This window comes from Mustelus asterias, chromosome 31 (genome assembly GCF_964213995.1).
Source record: "Mustelus asterias chromosome 31, sMusAst1.hap1.1, whole genome shotgun sequence".
NCBI lineage: Eukaryota > Metazoa > Chordata > Chondrichthyes > Carcharhiniformes > Triakidae > Mustelus > Mustelus asterias.
This window is the reverse complement of record NC_135831.1, coordinates 2,952,356-2,969,602: the sequence shown is the minus strand read 5'-3', so window position 1 is coordinate 2,969,602 and position 17,247 is coordinate 2,952,356. Positions and strand designations below refer to the sequence as shown.

The following is a 17,247-nucleotide window of genomic DNA, read 5'->3' as shown; positions in this document are numbered from 1 at the left end:
GGCGAATACGGAGCAGCTGTTCCCCTTAGTTGAGGGGTCAGTTACGAGGGGACACAAGTTAAAAGTGAAACTGAGGGGGGTGGGAGGTTTAGGAGGGATGGGAGAAAAAGCTTTTTTTACCCAGAGAGAGGGTGGTGAGGGTCTCCAATGCGCTGCCTGGGAGGGTGGTGGAGGGGGGGGGGGGGGGGGGGGGGTGCTTCACATCCTTTAAAAAGTACCCGGATGAGTACTTGGCACATCATAACATTCAAGACTACGGGGCCAAGTGCTGGCAAGTGGGGTTAGGTGGGCAGGTCAGGGCCTATCATGCGTCGGTGTGAACTCGATGGGCCGAAGGGCCTCTTCTGCAGTGTGGGATTCTGTGAAAAGACAAGCCTTCAGCCCATCCAATTTTATCCCTGCAGGATATCATCCTTGCCACCCACCTCCCCATTACGGCATTTAACCGCTTTCTTCAATGGATTCATCCTCTTGTACAGGAAGGGACTACTTGCCGTCATTGCAGAACTTTCCTTCCACAACCTCACACATTGAAGGGCCGAATGGCCTCCCCAATCTGCTCCGCCATTCATCACCATCATGGCTGATCATCCAACTCAATAGCCTAATCCTGCTTTCCCCCCATAACCTTTGATCCCATTCGCCCCAAGTGCCATATCCAGCCGCCTCTTCAATACATTCAATGTTTTGGCATCAACTACTTCCTGTGGTAATGAATTCCACAGGTTCACCGGGTGAAGAAATGTCTCCTCACCTCCGTCCTAAATGGTCTACCCTGAATCCTCAGACTGTGACCCCCTGGTTCTGGACTCCCCCCACCATCGGGAACATCCTCCCTGCATCTACCCTGTCCAGTCCTGTTAGAATTTTATAAGTCTCTATGAGATCCCCCCCCCTCATTCGTCTGAACTCCAGTGAAAACAATCCTAACCTGGTCAATCTCTCCTCATACATCAGTCCCGCCATCCCCGGAATCAGCCTGGTAAACCTTCGCTGCACTCCCTCGAGAGCAAGAACATCCTTCCTCAGAGAAGGAGACCGAAACTGCACACAATACTCCAGGTAACAACCCATGGCTTGTGGGCTTTGGGAATCTGAGAATACGCCCCTGGTTTGTGGGTGCCATCCTACTAAGTAGCCCCTGTTTCTGCAAGGGTCCAAAACAGTGAAAGAGGAAGAGAACTCTTGTTAGAGCAACGCGGAGGGCATCCTTAAATCTGCCGTTCAACCTTAAATGCCAGGCAATCAATCATTAAGACAGGGGGCTGCCATTCGGCCCATCGTGCTGGCCCGCTAACAGGCCATTCTGCAATGGGCCAGCACCACCACCACCACAGCCCAAACATCCCCCTGGCTGAGCAGCAAAGGGGCAAGTAACAGGGTCAAAGCTACACCCCCCCCCCGCCCCTTCGGAACTACCCCTTACCTTTAGAGGTGCTCTGAGGCGTTCCCACCAGCTCGTAACTCGAGAATCCAACCTCCGGGGACAATAGGTAAGACGTAAACTGTTCTGGTTTAAAGAGGATCTTATAATAGTTCTTGTAGATTGTCTCCTGAAGAAAAGAAAAAAAAAATAGATCTTTTCAAGTGGCCGGAATCGGACAACTGTAAACACTGGCGGCGATTGGACAGGATTAAGCGAGGGAGTGACCTCGACGCTGGAACCAAATTCAGTCAGGAATCCGATTAGCCTTCATCTGGTGAGGAAGGAGACGGAAAAGAATCCGAATCCCGACAGTGCAGAAGGGGGCTATTCTGAGCCTGCACCAACAACAATCCTACCCAGACCCTATCCGCATAACCCCACGTATTCACCGTTAATCCCCCAGACACGTGGGGCAATTTAGCACGGCCAATCCACCTAACCCGCACGTCTTTCGGACTGTGGGAGGAAACCGGAGCACCCGGAGGAAACCCACGCAGACACGGGGAGAACGTGCAGACTCTGCACAGACAGTGACCCCAAGCCGGGAATCGAACCCGGGTCCCTGGCGCTGTGAGGCAGCAGTGCTAACCCGCTGTGCCAGTTTGGGATAGTCGTTATTCAGTTTTGGTTTAAAGTTTATTAGTGTCATAAGTCGGCTTACATTAACACTGCAATTAAGTTATTGTGAAAATCCCCATGTCACCTGTTCGGGTACAGAGCGAGAATTTAGCACGGCCAATCCACCTAACCCGCACATCTTTCAGACTGCGGAAGGAAACCGGAGGAAACCCACGCAGACACGGGGAGAACGTGCAGACTCCGCACAGACAGTGACCCAAGTTGGGAATCGAACCCGGGTCCCTGGCGTTGTGAGGCAGCAGTGCTGACCCACTGTGCCACCATTCCAGATGTGGAGATGCCGGCGTTGGACTGGGGTGAACACAGTAAGAGTTTTAACAACACCAGGTTAAAGTCCAACAGGTTTATTTGGTAGCAAATTATATAAAATTATGAAAGGCATAGATAGGGTGAACGGTGGGAAGCTTTTCCCCAGGTCGGTGGTGACGTTCACGAGGGGTCATAGGTTCAAGGTGAAGGGGGGGGGAGGTTTAACACAGATATCAGAAGGACATATTTTACACAGAGGGTGGTGGGGGCCTGGAATGCGCTGCCGGGCAAGGTGGTGGAGGCGGACACACTGGGAACGTTTAAGACTTATCTAGACAGCCACATGAACGGAGTGGGAATGGAGGGATAGAAAAGAAATGGTCTAGTTTGGACCAGGGAGCGGCACGGGCTTGGAGGGCCGAAGGGCCTGTTCCTGTGCTGTATTGTTCTTTGTACTTTGTACAAATACCATTAGCTTTCGGAGCGCTGCTCCTTCGTCAGATTCCACCATTCCAGAACCAGGGGGCACCGATTCAAGGCGAGCGGCAGTAAGTGTAGAGGGGAAAATGAGGAAGAATTTTTTTTTTAAAAATACACCGGGGGTGGTGGATGTCTGGAATTCACTGCCTGAGTTGGGTTTGGAGGCAGAGACCCTAAACTCCTTTAAAAAAGAACTTGGGGATCTGCTCCTTAAAGTGCTGTTAGCCACAAGGCTATGGATCGGGTGCAGGAAGGTGGGATTAGAAAGGGCACCTGGGAGCCCTCGGGCTGGCATGGACAGGATGGGCTGATTGGCCTCCACCTGTGCTGCAGCTTCTCTCTGATGCCAACGATCCCATTAGCCACCGCCAGGGTGCAGGAACACCAGTCCGAAAACCTATTGGGCGAGCCCACACCCAAGTTAAAAAGTTCCACTTATGGTAACTGGAGGACAACCTTCCTGGGTTTAAATTCACCGCTCCGGTGATTCAACGTTGGATTCCGGCTCGAGTCAACAACACCGTTTCTCACTCCACAAACCGGTGTCAGATCACAGACTCCTCAAAGTACATCCAATGCCGTTTACCACAGGGCAGGGCGGACTGACGTGCAGGGGACTTCATTCTTTGGAGAATTAACGATCAACTTTTAATGCTAATATTTGGTACTTGTAACCCGGAGCGTTTTATAAGAATAACCCCAGAAATTTGATCCGGGGATGAGATAAGCTGTCTTGTGTCTGCTAAGTACAAATATCGATTTGATTTATTATTGTCACATGTACTGGGATGCAGTGAAAAGTGTTGTCTCTTGCGCGCTATACAGACAAAGCATACCGTTCATAGAATACATAGGGGAGAAGGATTTGATTTATTATTGTCACATGTATTGGGATACAGTGAAAAGTATTGTTTTTTGCGCGCTATACAGACAGAGCATACCGTTCATAGTGTACACAGGGCAGAAGGATTTGATTTATTATTGTCACATGTACTGGGATACAGTGAAAAGTATCGTTTCTTGCACACGATACAAAGCATACCGTTCATACAGAAGGAAATGAGAGAGTGTAGAATGTGTTACGGTCATAGCTAGGGTGTAGAGAAAGATCAACTTAATGCGAGGTCGGTCCATTCAAAAGTCTGACGGCAGCAGGGAAGAAGCTGGTAAGTTGACACCAGCCAGTTTCAAAGATAAATTCTTTAACACCCATAATCCGGGGTCAGGTTCCCCAGCCTGCCCACTCCGACCTTGGGACCCTCACCCCCGAGGGTGCCGCCTTTTGGTGAGCCGCTGTGGCTCGGATCTTCGCACACCAGAACACACGCGGCTGCAGATTAGGACACCGAACAGCAGGGTAGCGTCACTGCCAAGCCCAACAGCATTGTGTGGTGACTGGGAAGCAGCTTGGAGCAGCCGCCATCCTGGCCGGATAACCCCCCCGCCCCCCCCAACCTACGCTCAGGCCAGGTGAAGCATGCCAAGGGACCAGTCAAACCCTGGCTCTCTCTCTCTCTCTCTGTTGTAAACTCACCCGCCTTTCGCCAACTGGATTTTGCTCAATTTCTACACAGGCAAATCACTTAGAAAAGTAAAATTCCCCAATGCAGCTTAAATATATGTTGTGAATGAAGCCCAGTCCATCACGCAAACCAGCCTCCCATCCACCATAGAAAGCATTCTTTCTGGTTGTATCACAGCTTGGTATGGGGCTCCTGCTCTGACCAAGACCGCAAGGAACTACAAAGGGTCGTGAATGCAGCCCAATCCATCACGCAAACCAGCCTCCCATCCATTGACTCTGTCTACACTTCCCGCTGCCTCGGGGAAAAGCAGCCAGCATAATCAAGGACCCCCACGCACCCCGGACATTCTCTCTTCCATCGGGAAAAAGATACAAAAGTCTGAGGTCACGTACCAACCGACTCAAGAACAGCTTCTTCCCTGCTGCCGTCAGACTTTTGAATGGACCTACCTCGCATTAAGTTGATCTTTCTCTACACCCTAGCTATGACTGTAACACTACATTCTGCACTCTCTCCTTTCCTTCTCTATGAACGGTATGCTTTGTCTGTATAGCACGCAAGAAACAATACTTTTCACTGTATCCCAATACATGTGACAATAATAAATCAAATCAAATCCTTCTCCCCTATGTATTCTATGAACGGTATGCTTTGTCTGTATAGCACGCAAGAAACAATACTTTTCACTGTATCCCAATACATGTGACAATAATAAGTCAAAGAGTGTCCAGGCAGCTGGAACAATTAGAAATCTTTCACACAATCATTCTTCTTCCCCCAGAGCCCACCATTACACAAAGGGCAAGTAGATAACTAGATTACACATTTCCACTCCTGGACCCAAGCGACAGCACTAAACCATCCTGGGAGGGGTTACCGCTGACCAGGAACTGAACTGGAGCCAGCCATAGAGACACTGTGGCTATCAGAGCAGGTCAGAGGCTAGGAATCCTGTGGTGAGTAACTCACCCCCTGACTCCCCCCACAAAGCCTATCCACCATCGACAAGGACACAAGTCAGGAGTGGGATGGAACACTCCCCAACTTGCCTGGATGAGCGCGGCTCCCAACAACTCAAGAAGCTCAACACCCTCCAGGACAAAGCAGCTTGATTGGCCCCCCATCCACAAACACCCACTCCCTCCACCACCCAGGCAGCTGTGTGGACCGTCTACAAGATGCACCGCAGCGACTCACCAAGGCTCCTTCGGCAGCGCCTTCCAAACCCACCACCTAGAAGGACAAGAAATACCTGGGAAACACCCCCACCTGGAGGTTCCCCCTCCGAGACACGCACCATCCCGACTGGGAAATATATTGGCCATTCCCTTATTGGGTCAAAATCCTGGAACTCCCTCCCTAACAGCACTGTGGGTGTACCTACACCTCAGGAACCGCAGCGGGTTCAAGATGGCGGCTCACCCACCGCCTCCTCAAGGGGCAATTATTGATGGGCACTAAATGCTGGGTCCAGCCCGTGAGCAAATATACATATATGGAGAGGCGATGGCCGAGTGTTATTATCGCCAGAATATTAATCCAGAAACTCAGCGAATGTTCTGGGGGACCCGGGTTCGAATCCCCGCCACGGCAGATGGTGGAATTTGAATTCAATCAAAAAATATCTGGAATTAAGAATCTACTAATGACCCATTGTCGGAAAAACCCGTCTGGTTCCCTTTAGGGAAGGAAATCTGCCGTCCTTACCCCAGTCTGGCCTACATGTGACTCCAGAGCCACAGCCAATGGGGTTGACTCTCAACTGCCCTCCAAGGGGCAACTAGGGATGGGCAATAAATGCTGGGCCCAGCCAGCGACGCACATGTCCCACCAATGAATAAAATATAAATATTTACTGTAAGTTTCCGCCGCTTCCCATATGAAGACCAGGGCTGTGGTTCGAGGATGAAGATCCCACCAGGCCGCAGGTGCCTGTAGATGCGTTTGAACATCCGTTTTAGACCCTCGTCACCCCAGTTAAGATGAATCCATTTCGTCAAGCTCAAGCACAGAACGACATCGTACTCCGCTCTCTGCGTCTCCAGCAACTCATCCTTCTCCAGTACGTAGTTTCCCTGTCGAGAGAGAGAGAGACTGCTTGAATACCTGGGTCACTCCATGCAAACACCGCTCAGTGCGACTGAGTTACACTTTAGAAGCTGGTGCTTCCCCTCAGGGAGCAGCTAGACAAACGGGCGGCACGTCACTACTGCCCCACAACGCCAGGGACCCAGGCTCGATTCCCCGCTCACATAGGCATAGAAGATAGGAGGAGGAGGAGGCCATTCGGCCCTTCGAGCCTGCTCCGCCATTCATCACCATCATGGCTGATCATCCAACTCAATAGCCTAATCCTGCTTTCCCCCCCATAACCTCTGACCCCATTCGCCCCAAGTGCTATATCCAGCCGCCTCTTGAATACATTCAATGTTTTGGCACCAACTGCTTCCTGTGGTAATGAATTCCACAGGCTCACCGGGTGAAGAAATGTCTCCTCACCTCCGTCCTAAATGGTCTACCCCGAATCCTCAGGCTGTGACCCCTGGTTCTGGACTCCCCCCACCATCGGGAACATCCTCCCTGCATCTACCCTGTCTCGTCCTGTTAGAATTTTATAAATCTGAGATCCCCCCTCATTCGTCTGAACCCCAGGGAAAACAATCCCAACCTTGTCAATCTCTCCTCACACATCAGTCCCGCCATCCCCGGAATCAGCCTGGGAAACCTTCGCTGCGCTCCCTCCAGAGCAAGAACATCCTTCCTCAGAAAAAGGAGACCAGCTTGGGTCACTGTCTGTGCGGAGTCTGCACGTTCTCCCCGTGTCTGCGTGGGTTTCCTCCGGGTGCTCCGGTTTCCTCCCACAGTCCGAAAGACGTGCTGGTTAGGGTGCATTGGCCGTGCTAAATTCTCCCTCAGTGTTACCCGAACAGGCAGAGTGTGGCGACTAGGGGGATTTTCACAGTAACTTCATTGCAGCATTAATGTAAGCCTACTTGTGACGCTAACAAATAAACTTTAGGTTAAGTGCATTGGCCGTGCTAAATTCTCCCGCAGCGATGTGGAGATGCCGGCGTTGGACTGGGGTGGGCACAGTAAGAAGTCTCACAACACCAGGTTAAAGTCCAACAGGTTTATTTGGTATCACGAGCTTTCAGAGCGCTGCTCCTTCATCACCTGGTGTTGTGAGACTTCTTACTTCTCCCTCGGTGTTACCCAAACGGGCGCCGGAATGTGGCGACTCGGGGATGTTCACAGCAAGTTCATTGCAGTGTTAACGTCAGCCGACTTTTAAACCTTATAAACAAAGGCGGACAACTCCCAGAACCAGGTTGTGCAGCAGTGACGAAAGTTTAAACCCACGTCCGTGCAGTGTGGACCTGACGGCTGGAATCTGTGTTCCTGGACGAGGGAAGAGCGGCCATTAGCTCAGCGCTGGCCACCATTTTGGGTGTGAGGGGCAAACTGAGCAGAAAGTCTGACAGCAGGCCAGTAGATCACTCCCCCCCCCCCCCCAGGAAGATACGTTGGTCAGCCTGGGCTAACTGTTATTATTGCCCAAGGTTTGAAGGCTGCGGATTCTTGTCTGACAGGATTGAGTTGCTTGTCTGGACGCGGTGGCATGTTGAAGGAGATTTCCATTGGCAACGTGCCATAAACCCACCCTCCTCCCCATCTCATTCCGAAGGAAGCTAAAGGATCCCGTGGTGCTATTTAAAGACTAGTGAAACTCCCTGGTGCTCTTGCCAACATTTTTCCCTTCAGCTGACGCAATTAAAAAAAGTTGAAGCAGTCACTCATCTCAGCGCTTGCTTGCGGAGCTTTGGGCTGCTGCGTGTTTTCGGTGGCAGAGTGGGTCCGCCTTTCAGCGACAGGGACCCGGGTTCAAATTCCCGGCTCGGCTCACCGTGTGGAGCTTGCACATTCTCCCCGTGTCTGCGTGGGTTTCCTCCTGCAGTCCGAACGAGGTGCTGGTTAGGGTGCTCAATTGACCCTCGTCTCAGGGGGATTAGCAGGGTAAAACGTGTGGGGTGATCATCATAGAAACCCCACAGTGCAGAAGGAGGCCATTCGGCCCATCGAGTCTGCACCGACCACAATCCCACCCAGGCCCTACCCCCACATATTTTTACCCGCTAATCCCTCTAACATACGCATCTCAGGACTCTTAAGGGGCAATTTTTAACCTGGCCAATCAACCTAACCCGCACATCTTTGGACTGTGGGAGGAAACCGGAGCACCCGGAGGAAACCCACGCAGACACGAGGAGAATGTGCAAACTCCACAGAGACAGTGACCCGAGCCGGGAATCGAACCCGGGACCCTGGAGCTGTGAAGCTGCAGTGCTAACCACTGTGCTACCGTGCCGCCCCAATGTGATGGGGTGGGATTGCGGTCGGTGCAGACCCCAAGGGCCGAACCACCTCCTTCTGCACTCGTCAGGATTCTATGACTCCCCGGGAGGCTGGCCCGGGGATGTCCGAGACGCAGCGAGGCACTGTGTGAATGGCACGTCGGATGGCAAGTGTTTGGAGCATTTTAGTGACAAATGGTTGTGCTCACCGCTCTAGTCTGCCTGCTCAGACAAGCCCGTCCAAAAACAAACACAAGCCAATTTATCCAGTTCAGACTGGGTCAGGAACTGGTTTCAGAACACACTGAGTGATAGATTGGGAACTGGGTGATAGGCGAAACAGAACTGCAGAGGGGGTGATTTATTCTAAAACAGGTGGGCGGAGGAAGTGGGCAGAGCTTTCTCAGAGATTACAAGCCGTTTAGCAAAGTCCCAGAGGGGGGAACGGGGTCAGACAGGACTGAAAACACACGATCTGTTGAGATCGACAGAGGTTGCGGTCAGCCGCCAGCGATCGAGCAATGAACTGAGAGCCACACACGCACACAGCTTACCCACAATGTGGCCCCAAATCAGGACCCGAGGACCGGGAACCACTGCGGGCGGCCCTCAAAAGTTTACTTATTCGTCACAAGTAAGGCTTACGTTAACACTGCAATGAAGTTACTGTGAAATTTCCCTAGTTCGCCACACTCCGGCGCATGTTCGGGTCAATGCACCCTAACCAGCACGTCTTTCAGGCTGTGGGAGGAAACCGGAGCACCCGGAGGAAACCCAGGCAGACACGGGGAGAATGTGCAGACTCCGCACGGACAGTGACCCAAGACCGGGAATCGAACCCGGGTCCCTGGCGCTGTGAGGCAGCAGTGTTACCCCACGGGGTGAAAGCGCTGCAAAGCTTCTGCACCCAAGTTCACAATCCAGGAACTCCCCACCAAAAGGAGGTCCGGCTGAGACACCAGTTAGACCTCAGCTGGGATATTGTGTACAGTTCTGGGCGCCACAGTGTAGGAAGGATGTGAACGCTTTGGAGAGAGCGCAGAAGAGGTTTACAAGAACGGTCCCAGGGATGAGACAATGGATAGATTGAGGGGTTGGGACCGTTTTCCTTGGCGAGGAGGCGGCTGAGGGGAGATCTGATACAAGTGTTCAAATCACGAAGGAGCTGGACAGAGTAGAGGGGGGGGGAGAAAGTGATTCCGCTCGGAAAAGGATCGAGCACGAGGGGGGCACTGGGTTAAAGCGATTTGCAAAAGAAGCGAACGAGATGCGAGGAAAACCTTTGACACCCAGCGAGTGGTTGGGGTCTGGAATGCGCTGCCTGGAAGTGCGATGGAGGCAGGTTCAATCGAGGCCTCCCAGAGGGAACTGGATGATTATTTGAATGGAAACCACGCGCAAGGGGTACGCGAAACACAATGCCCATGACGCTCGTTTGGAGAGACAGTACAGACATGATGGGCCAAATGGCCTCCAAGTCTGAGGTCACGTACCAACCGACTCAAGGACAGCTTCTTCCCTGCTGCTGTCAGACTTTCGAATGGACCTACCTCGCACCAAGTTGATCTTTCTCTGCACCCTAGCTGTGACTGTAACACTAACATTCTGCACCCTCTCCTTTCCTTCTCTATGAACGGTATGCTTTGTCTGTATAGCGCGCAAGAAACAATACTTTTCACTGTATCCTAATACATGTGACAATATCATCAAATCCTTCTCCCCTAAGTACTCTATGAACGGTATACTTTGTCTGTATAGTGCGCAAGAAACAATACTTTTCACTGTATCCCAATACATGTGACAATAAATCAAAAGTTCTGTGATTAACAGCACCATGGGTGCACCTACGCCACACGGGACAGCAGCGGGTTCAAGGTGGCAGCTCACCCACCATCTTCTCAAGGGGCAATTAGGGAGGGGCACTAAATCCTGGACCCAGCCAGCGACGCCCATGTCCCAAGAATTAATACAAAAGAAAATTTACAAGTGGCGACAACTCAACTCACTCCAGATCAGCTCACCTGCTCGAGACAGTTAATAAAATCAAAAGCGGGTGTGGCAGCCCAAGATGCACCTTGGAACTGAAACTCCTAGCGTCAGCCCGTCACCATTTCAAACGAACAGAGCATGCTTTAAAAAAAAAATTTAGCTTACAGTGAGGAGAACCACCGATATTACCCATCAGGAAAGGGACTGCAAATAACGGAGATGGGGTGTGGGGTGAGGAAACACAGGCTGGACACCTCGAAGCATTCGGGCTCCCCATCCCGACTCCACACGGGCCAGTTAACTCGGCAAAGCTACGCCTGGTCAAACGGGACAGGTCCCAGGTGGAGTTCCCAACCTTGCGGCAAACCGGATCTCGAAGCACTGCTACCAAACTGGTGCGGCGACAATAATCTCTCCCTCAAATGTCGACAAAACGAAGGGGATTGGCATCGGCTTCAGGAAGCGTAAAGGAGAACATGCCCCTGTCTACATCAATGGGGAAAGGGTCGAGAGTTTCAAGTTTTTAGGTGTCCAGATCACCAACAACCTGTCCTGGTCCCCCCCATGCCGACACTATAGTTAAGAAAGCCCCACCAACACCTCTACTTTCTCAGAAGACTAAGGAAATTTGGCATGTCAGCTACGACTCTCACCAACTTTTACAGATGCCCCATAGAAAGCATTCTTTCTGGTTGTATCACAGCTTGGTCTGGGCTCCTGCTCTGCCCAAGACCGCAAGGAACTACAAAAGGTCGTGAATGTAGCCCAATCCATCACGCAAACCAGCCTCCCATCCATTGACTCTGTCTACACTTCCCGCTGCCTTGGGGAAAAGCAGCCAGCATAATCAAGGACCCCCATGCACCCCGGACATTCTCTCTTCCACCTTCTTCCGTCGGGAAAAAGATACAAAAGTCTGAGGTCACGCACCGACCGACTCGAGAACAACTTCTTCCCTGCTGCTGTCAGACCTTCGAATGGACCTCCCTCGCATTAAGTTGATCTTTCTCTACACCCTAGCTATGACTATCACTACATTCTGCACACTCTCCTTTCCTTCTCTATGAGCGGTATGCTTTGTCTGTATAGTGCGCAAGAAACAATACTTTTCACTGTGTTCCAATACATGAGACAATAATAAATCAAATCCTTCTCCCCTATGTACTCTATGAATGGTATGCTTTGTCTGTATAGCGTGCAAGAAACAATACTTTTCACTGTATCCCAATACATGTGACAATAACAAATCAAAAACACAAACACGCTTAGCCCCTTTTGTTCGTTCACATGTTACGGGCACCTCGCCGCTCACTGTCCATCCACCCCTCCACCCCCCCCCCCCCCCCCCGACAGTCGTGGAGGTGTGCCGCCTTCAATACGACCGAGCGGGCTTGCTCGGCCATTTCAGGGGATCTGCTAAAAGAGCCAGCCACAATGCTGTGGGCCGGGAGTCACGTGTAGCCCAGGGGGAAGGACGAACAGATCTCCCTCCCTGAAGGACATTAGCGAACTGGATGGGATTTTATTCCAGGAACAACGCTAATTTTACTATTCCAAATGTATTCATTTAATTAAATATTTAGATGCAGTTGGGATTTAAATTCCCCAGCTCCCGCGACAGGATTTGAACCGTGTCTCCCCGGATCATTGATCTAGGCCTCTGGATTGCTAGTTCACTAACAGTACCAGTGAGCTCCCAGGATAGGATAGTCCTCCCAGGATAGTGCAGTGCCACTGTGCCAACAACAGAAATCCAGCGTGCAGGAGCAATTAGTGTTTCCTCACGGCCAAATCCCAACCGAGGGGCACGCAGCAAATCCAACAGCTCGATTAGTTATAGTTTATTTATTAGTGTCACAAGTCGGCTTACATTAACACCGCAATGAAGTTACTGTGAGAATCCCCTAGTCGCCACACTCCGGGCGCCTGTTCGGGTAACACTGAGGGAGAATTTAGCACGGCCCAATGCACCCTAACCAGCACGGCTTTCCGGACTGTGGGAGGAAACCGGAGCACCCGGAGGAAACCCACGCAGACACGGGGAGAACGTGCAGACTCCACACAGACAGTGACCCGAGCCGGGAATCGAACCCAGGTCCCTGGTGGCTGTGAGGCAACAGTGCTAACCACTGTGCCACCCGTACAGTTGTTCAGATGGGGGGGGGGGGGGGGGGGGGGGGGGGCGCGTACCTCCCCAGCACCTGAAACTGAAGTGTCAATAGAGCAGTCTGTGTGCACACACGCACGCTTCTGTATTTTCCCCCTCCTGCCCGCAAGCCTTTCTGCACCCAACCCAGGTGTTTGCCGCTGTTTGTTTTCGAAGCACCCCCTTCGAAAGGTTCGGTCAAATGGTTGCAGGAGGTGCCAGACTTGGCGAATTTAAACCACTGAACTACATCGATGGTGTTACTTATTTTGGAGAGTTAACTTCAACCTCCCAAAGAGGATACAGGTGGTGGAGGACGGGGGTTGGAATTAGCTTCAGAGGCCAAGAAGCTTTTCAAATATAAAATGTGAGGTGATTCATTTTGGTAGGACTAATTTAAATGTGGATTACAGGGTCAAAGGTAGGGTTCTGAAGACTGTGGAGGAACAGAGAGATCTTGGGGTTCATATCCACAGATCTCTGAAGGTTGCCACTCAAGTGTGAAGAAGGCCTATAGTGTGTTAGCTTTTATTAACAGGGGCTTGGAGTTTAAGAGCCGTGGGGTTATGCTGCAACTGTACAGGACCTTGGTGAGACCACATTTGGAATATTGTGTGCAGTTCTGGTCACCTCACTACAAGAAGGATGTGGAAGTGCTGGAAAGAGTGCAGAGGAGATTTACCAGGATGCTGCCTGGTTTGGAGGGTAGGTCTTATGAGGAAAGGTTGAGGGAGCGAGGGCTGTTCTCTCTGGAGCGGAGGAGGCCGAGGGGAGACTTAATAGAGGTTTATAAAATGATGAAGGGGATAGATAGAGTGAACGTTCAAAGACTATTTCCTCGGGTGGATGGAGCTATTACAAGGGGGTATAACTATAGGGTTCGTGGTGGGAGATACAGGAAGGATATCAGAGGTAGGTTCTTTACGCAGAGAGTGGTTGGGGTGTGGAATGGACTGCCTGGAGTCAGACACTTTAGGAACATTTAAGCGGTTATTGGATAGGCACATGGAGCACACCAGGATGATAGGGAGTGGGATAGCTTGATCGTGGTTTCAGATAAAGCTCGGCACAACATCGTGGGCCGAAGGGCCCGTTCTGTGCTGTACTGTTCTATGTTCTATAATTAAGCCCCAAGGTGACAAGAGGGAGAAATGTGAAAGCTGGAGGAGTGATGTTAGATTCAGGGGGGAGAGGGGGAGAGGGGGAGAGGGGGAGAGGGGGAGAGGGGGAGAGGGGGAGAGGGGGAGAGGGGGAGAGGGGGAGAGGGGGGCAGTACTTTCTGAGCTACGAATAAACCTGCATCTTTATGCATTGGGCAGACAGACAGCGTGAGGAAGCCACCGCGAAGGAAAAGCCACAAGCCACTGCCCCGCACTCATCACCACACTGTGGACAGGCCCTCAATGCGTTTCAGATCAGCAAGGCCGACCAGGCAGCGTGCGTGCCGTGGAAGTTCGCTGCGTCGGCTAAAGCACGGAGGCACCATTTTAAAAAACGGGGTTTGAAAAGCCACCAAAACCACACAGCGACGAGCGGCGACAGATCAGGGGAAAGCCCTGGAGGGGGGGGGGGCGGGAGTGCGGAGCATGCTGCCAAGCTGGGAGTTGAACCCTGTGAGGTAGCCGTGGTGACCACTGTGCCACCGTGTCGGAGAGGCATCGCTGTTTAAGCCGAACCCAATCTCCTTCCCCCCCCCCCGACCCCGCTGGAGACACACACACGGGCAAGATCCCGCGGTGCCAATGTATTTAACATCATCCGATCCTGTCTGAACATCACCCACTGCCCGTCTGGGAAAGGCAGAGTGAGACTCTGGACACCTTCCAGCCAGTGCACTCCACACCCAAAGCGCAACTCACACCTTCCCAGCAACCCGGGGCAATGCAGGAGCATTCAATTTACCCACTCCCACCATGGCGCCTGTCCCGTGACCACCTCACCCCCTCCCATACCCCCTCCCGGGTGCCGTCACCCCCTCCCGGGTCCCCTCACCCCCTCCCATACACCCTCCCCGTGTCCCCTCACCCCCTCCCATACACCCTCCCCGTTATCCCCTCACCCCCTCCCATACACCCTCCCGGGTTCCCTCACCCCCTCCCAGGGTTCCCTCACCCCCTCCCAGTGTCCCCTCACCCCCTCCCAGTGTCCCCTCACCCCCTCCCAGTGTCCCCTCACCCCCTCCCAGTGTCCCCTCACCCCCTCCCATACACCCTCCCGGGTTCCCTCACCCCCTCCCATGTCCCCTCACCCCCTCCCGTGTCCCCTCAACCCCTCCCATGTCCCCTCAACCCCTCCCGTACACCCTCCCTGTGTCCCCTCACCCCCTCCCATACACCCTCCCCGTGACCCCCTCCCGTGTCCCCTCACCCCCTCCTGTGTCCCCTCACCCCCTCCCATACACCCTCTCCCTCCCTGCATGCACCCCTCCCCATACACCCTCCCCACATGAAGCCCACCCCCTCGTGTCCCCTCATCCCCTTCTCATACACCCTCCCCCTCCCCTCATCATGCCCCTCACACCCTCCCCGTGCCTCCTCCTCGTCCCCTGCTCCCTCACCTCCACCCCCTGCCCCCACCCCCACCCCCAAGTCTCCCTCCCCCAACATGCGTTCTGTGCTCCCAAACCTCTCACCCCTGTTCCTCCCACTCGCCCCTTGCTCTCTCTCCCGCCCCGTTCCTCTGCCTCCCTCTCCCTCCCCGCTCACTCCCTCCCCTAGGCCCAATGCTCCTCCCCCACCTCTCACCCTCTCTATGCTCCCCCCACCCACCCCGACCACCGCCGTTCCTCCCCCGCAGCACCCACCTGGATGAAGGTGACGTTGTTGGGGAACTCAGGCACACAGCGGTCGACGGCCACCGGGGGCGCCGCAATGGGCCCCTTGCACTTGGTCAGCGAGAGGGGGAAGCGGCGCCTGGCCGGCCCGGGCCCGGCCCCCTGCGACGGCAGCACGTCCTGCGACAGGAAGTGGCGGATGTTCTGGCGGGCGGAGTGGACCAGGCCCCCGTCGATGTCGATGCCCACGATGCGCGAGGGCTGCAGCTCCTTGGCCACGCGCAGGGTCAGGTGGCCCGCGTTGCAGCCCAGGTCCAGGACGTCCCGGCCCCGGAACCAGTCCGGCTTGAAGACGCCAAGCCGGGGGTCCTCGCCGCGGCCGGGGTTGCGGTAGCCGTAGTACTTGGTGTAGTTGCCGTACTGGAACCGCTTGTGCTTGCTCTGGAAGAGGGGCTGAGCCTTGCCGTCGCGGTGCAGGCTGGGGTGCCGCTGGTAGCTGTGCTGGTGATGGTGCGGCGCCTTCCCCTTTGAGCTTCTCCGCCGGCTGCCTTTTCGCCTCGGCGCCCGCGAGCCGGGGCTCCTCCTCCCCGCCGCCCTTCCCTGGCTCAGACTTGCTGGAGGTCCGGCGGCGCTTGCGGTGCCGGTTGCCGGCGGAGGTGGACTCCGAGCCGCGCAGCACCGGCGACACAATCTCGTCCCGGCAGTTGATGACGGTGTTGAGCTCGTAGGGCTGGGGCCCCTCGGGTTCCGCGGGGGCCTCACCGGCACCGCCTGCCGTTGCCACGGCCGCCGCCGCCGGCGGCGGATTCTGACCGGCGGCGCAGTCCCGGGCGCCGGGGTCCGGCACGGAGGCCTGGCCCTTCTCCGCCGGCTCGGCAGCAGCAGCCTGCGCCGGCTGGCTGGGCGGGTGGTGGTAGTGCCGGTGGCGGCGCTTGCGGCCCAGCTTGAGGGGCGACGGCAGCACCTCGGAGTCGGTGTTGAGGTTGAGCGGGTCGGTGATGTCCTTGGGGATGAGGATCTCCACCGGGTCGCGGTTGCGGCTGGGCAGGGGCGACGACTTGGGCGTCTCGGCGTTCAACGCCTTGTTGACGTCCTCGTCCAGCAGGCTGTTGAGGTTGAGCGGGTCAAAGATGTTGCCGCCCAGCAGGAAGTTGCTGGGCAGCACCGGGTCGCAGTCGGAGTTGGCCCGGCGCCGCCGCTTGAAGCCCGGGTGCTTGAAGCCCACATTGAGGCTGTTCCGCCGCTTGAAGGCCCGTTGCTGCTGCTGCTGCGGCTGGAGGCCGTTCCTGGGCCGGCTCAGCTCTGCCGCGTTCTCGTCACCCCCCAGCCCGTCCTTGGGGCCCGGCGACAGGGCCGCCTCCTCGCTGACGGGGGTCAGACCCCGGCCCGGTTGCCGGCGGGGGTGATGGTGGTGAGGCGGGCGGTTCAGCTCCTCCACCCGCGCCCCGATGGCCGACAGGTACTCAGGCTTCAGGAGGGTCACCTCCCGCAGGGGGTCTTCGTTGACTGACGTCGCCATCCCCCGAGGCGTCAAGCGGGCATGGGCCCCGGCAGCCGAGGGGAGGAGTGGGGGGGGGGGGTCACCAGCAGTGACGGACAGCTGGGCTCCACTGAGCTGCACTGGTCTAAGCCTAACCCCCACCTACGCCAATGGGGCAGCCCATTTA

General features: G+C 54.5%; 1 protein-coding gene across 1 annotated transcript in view; it reads right to left on the bottom strand.

Annotated features, from left to right (window-relative positions):
- The window catches only part of LOC144481697 (7SK snRNA methylphosphate capping enzyme-like), a 26,052-nt gene extending 8,805 nt beyond the window's left edge, over positions 1 to 17,247 (bottom strand). Inside the window, 4 exon segments of the mRNA XM_078200836.1 lie at positions 1,427 to 1,553; positions 6,177 to 6,395; positions 15,611 to 16,111; positions 16,113 to 17,247. Coding sequence (XP_078056962.1) covers positions 1,427 to 1,553; positions 6,177 to 6,395; positions 15,611 to 16,111; positions 16,113 to 17,099 — 1,834 coding nt within the window. The 5' untranslated portion in view covers positions 17,100 to 17,247.